The sequence below is a fragment of the Gracilinanus agilis genome, unplaced genomic scaffold (assembly GCF_016433145.1).
Source record: "Gracilinanus agilis isolate LMUSP501 unplaced genomic scaffold, AgileGrace unplaced_scaffold13037, whole genome shotgun sequence".
Taxonomy (NCBI): Eukaryota; Metazoa; Chordata; class Mammalia; order Didelphimorphia; family Didelphidae; genus Gracilinanus; species Gracilinanus agilis.
Window position 1 is genome coordinate 1 of NW_025343629.1, and position 3,115 is coordinate 3,115.

Genomic DNA, 3,115 nt, shown 5'->3' on the forward strand with positions numbered 1-3,115 from the left:
CTGAAGGAAAGGAGGCGCTCCCCACCTCCCACTCAGGGCTGAACCCTTGTACTTTGCCTCTCCGCTCCCTGACTCACTCCCGGGCAGGGGCCTCTTCTTCCATCTGCTCTGGCCCCCTCCGCAGACGGTCCGCAGGTCTGGCCCTGGCTCGGGCCTCAGGATGGAGGTCAGAGGGCAGCTCATCAGCTCCCCGAGCTACAATTGCCCAGGTACGAGCCCCAGGGGTGCTGGCTGGCTGGCAGGGAGGCCCGATGCGGGGGCAGACGGGCTGTAACCTGGCCCTCGTTCCACTGAGCAGCACTGCCCTTGGAAGAGAGTCCCCCAGTGAAGGTGGAGAGACTTCGGGTGCTGCTGGAACGACAGCGAGGACTGCAGGAGACCCTGTCTCTGAAGCTTCGAGAACTCCGAAGGGTCTGCCTGCTAGAGGCGGTGGGTGAAGGGGAAAGAAGGGGTCCTGGTGCTTGGGTTGGGGGGCAGGCCAGGAGGGGAGCCCCGTGATAACCTCCTCCCCTACCCCAGGAGCTGACGGGCCGGCTGCCGGCCGAGTACCCCCTGGAGCCTGGGGAGCAGCCTCATCCCGTCCGTCGCCGGGCCGCCCCCGTTCCCCCGCCACCCTGGGGGCTCTGCCCCTCTGGGGTAAGTGTCTGGGGCCCCTCGGGAGGAGGGGGCGCCCCAAGAATCCTGGGGTGGGGAGCACTAAGCCCGTTCTTCTCCAGGTGCTAGCACTGGAGTCGCTCGAGAGAGAAGTATCCGTTCAGAGGCAGATCGCCGCCGCTGCCAGACGCCTAGCACTGGCCCCAGAGTTGAGTCTGGAGCAGCAGCGGCGGCGGCGGCAAGTACAGGCGGATGCGTCCCAGAGACTTCTGGACCTGGAAGAGCAGCTGAGGGCCAGCCGAGCTCATCTGGGCCTTCCGCTCACCCTGCTTCCTGGCCAGACCCAGCCTCCACCGGGCCACGGAGGTCCTGGCCTTCCCGGGCTCAGGACCCGAGTGGCCCAGCTGAGCCAAGGTGAGCAGAGCACCTCTGTCTGAACTAACCCATGGAGATCAATGGGGGTTGGCCAGGGATGGGCAGAAGGACCCTCCGGCGGAGACGAGAAGCTGGGCCAGGGCACTGTGGGTCCAGGGGGTTGCTGTCTCCAGAAAGATCAGCCCTGCTTCCTTCCCCCAGATGATGCCTCCCGCTCAGAGAGCAGCTCCCTCTCAGAGTCCGCCAGCCACGAGAATGGTGAGTGTGAGCCACGGAGGAGGGCTGGGAGAACCAGAAGCCGAGAACCCACCCGCCCCACCAAAACTGCCCCTCTTTTTCTCCCCTTGCCCTCAGAGGATTCCCATAGCGAGAGGCCTTCACTCCCAAAGGCCAGGGACCAGTTGCGAGTATCGGTGTCAGCAGGGGGCAGCCCTGAGCGGCGACCAGCCTGGAAAGCGACACCCCCTCCGCCGGTGGTGGAGCTCTATGGAGACCCAAAGAGTCGCCGCAACTCTGTGGCCAGCCCTACCAGGTGACCCTCCCACTCCTTGGTTCCAAGCCCCACCGGGTGCCTGAGGGCAAGGGAAACCACCAAATAGTGACCTCCTTCCTCTGGTTGGTCCCCATTGACAGCCCCACGAGGACTCTCCCCAGGAGCATATCCAGCTTCGAGGGCAGAAGTGTTCCTGCCACGCCTGTCCTGGCCCGAGGCCCCGCAGCCCAGCTCTGTAGGTAAAGTAGCTCTTCTCCCCACTCCCCATGAGAAGAACCCTACATGTAATAGGAGGGAAACCGTTCTGAACCCAAGGGCTGCGGATACGGGGGGGGCGGCGGCGGCGCACGCAGGGCAGGTGGCATCTGAACTTGGATGGGGGGGAAAACGGCATCTTCAACAGAACTGGTTTCCTTCCTAATCTCACATATTTTATTTTACGCATTTAAAAAAACATCGTCCCTGCTCGGAGCCAGAGGTCAGCGAGGCTTACACGTTGTCCAATCCAAAGCCTTCATGTTATGGAGGGAGGAGGCTGCGGCTCCACTCCGGACCTCTAGAGAAGAGGTCTGCCTGGAAGGCAGGGCTTGCAGGCAGACCCTGCTACCTTACTGGGCTCTCCCCTCTTTCCTGTCCCAGGCTGGAGGGCCTTCACTCCCGACAGTGGTCTGGCAGCCAGGACTCACAGATGGGTTTTCCACACACGGATGGCCCCTGGGAGCGGGCCTTCCTGCTCTCTGGCCGAACCCGGCGGAGCAACAGTTCTGAGGCCCTGCTGGTTGACCGAAGCACTGGGATCTCTGGCTTCGCGTGTGCTCGCCTCCCCCCAGAAGGGCCCCCAGCATCGCCACCGTGCCAAAGCAACGAGAGTATTTTTGAACGACCGGCTCCGATGCCACCCCTGGCTTTCTCTTCTCGAACAGCTGGGCCCCCAGACCTTCCCCGGGCTGCCCGGCCCAGCTCAGCTGCCCCACCAGCTCCCCGAGGGAGGCCCTTGCCAGCCTACAGTGACCTGCTACTGGATTACTACCTGGCCCGAGGTGGACAATGCTGGACTGAGGGCCCGAGCCACCTTTCCCGCAGGGACGGCCTCTTCATCGTCTTTCCCCCAGCTCCCTCAGCACTTCACGGGAATGGCGGAGGTGGCATTGGCAGCCCCCTCCTTCGCGCCAAGGACCTGGCACCCCATGGAGGCCCTGGACGTGGGCTAACGGGCCGCACCAAATCTGATGATGGGGGCCCGCTACCTGGATCCTTTTGGGCAGGCCCTGGGCCAACCCGTTACCACAGTCAGCCAGACCAGGCAGCAGCTGATCCCCGTGGGGGTCACAAGGCCCTGGCCCTCGAAGGCCTCCGGGACTGGTACATTCGAAATGCGGGCTCAACAGGAGGGGGTGCTGTGACAGGTCTTCACCCCTCGGCCCGGGGCTTCCTTCCAGAGGGCCAGGCCTTGCATCCCTCCCCGTTCTCCTGGCATCACTCTAGTTCCCCCCAAGGCCTCCTGTTGCATACTGCCCATGGCCATGAGGCTGGCCCTGAGCCATACCTGGGCTATGCTGGAGTGGCTTTGCCTTCGGTGGCGGCGGCGGCAGCGGCAGCCCTACCTCATTCCCTCAGCTTCACGGCACCTCCTGCCTCTGGCAGGTACTGAGT

At 64.0% G+C, this 3,115-nt stretch overlaps 1 protein-coding gene across 1 annotated transcript; it reads left to right on the plus strand.

The window, feature by feature from the left end:
* Window positions 1–47: 47 nt before the first annotated feature.
* CCDC120 (coiled-coil domain containing 120) lies at window positions 48–3,106 on the plus strand (the record flags this gene model as incomplete). Its single annotated transcript, XM_044683098.1, has 8 exons — window positions 48–209; window positions 299–429; window positions 520–636; window positions 717–1,008; window positions 1,171–1,227; window positions 1,324–1,501; window positions 1,603–1,701; window positions 2,102–3,106. Coding segments are annotated over exons 1-8 (1,928 nt in total), but the record flags the coding sequence as incomplete, so codon positions are not given.
* Between the last annotated feature and the right edge of the window lie 9 nt (window positions 3,107–3,115).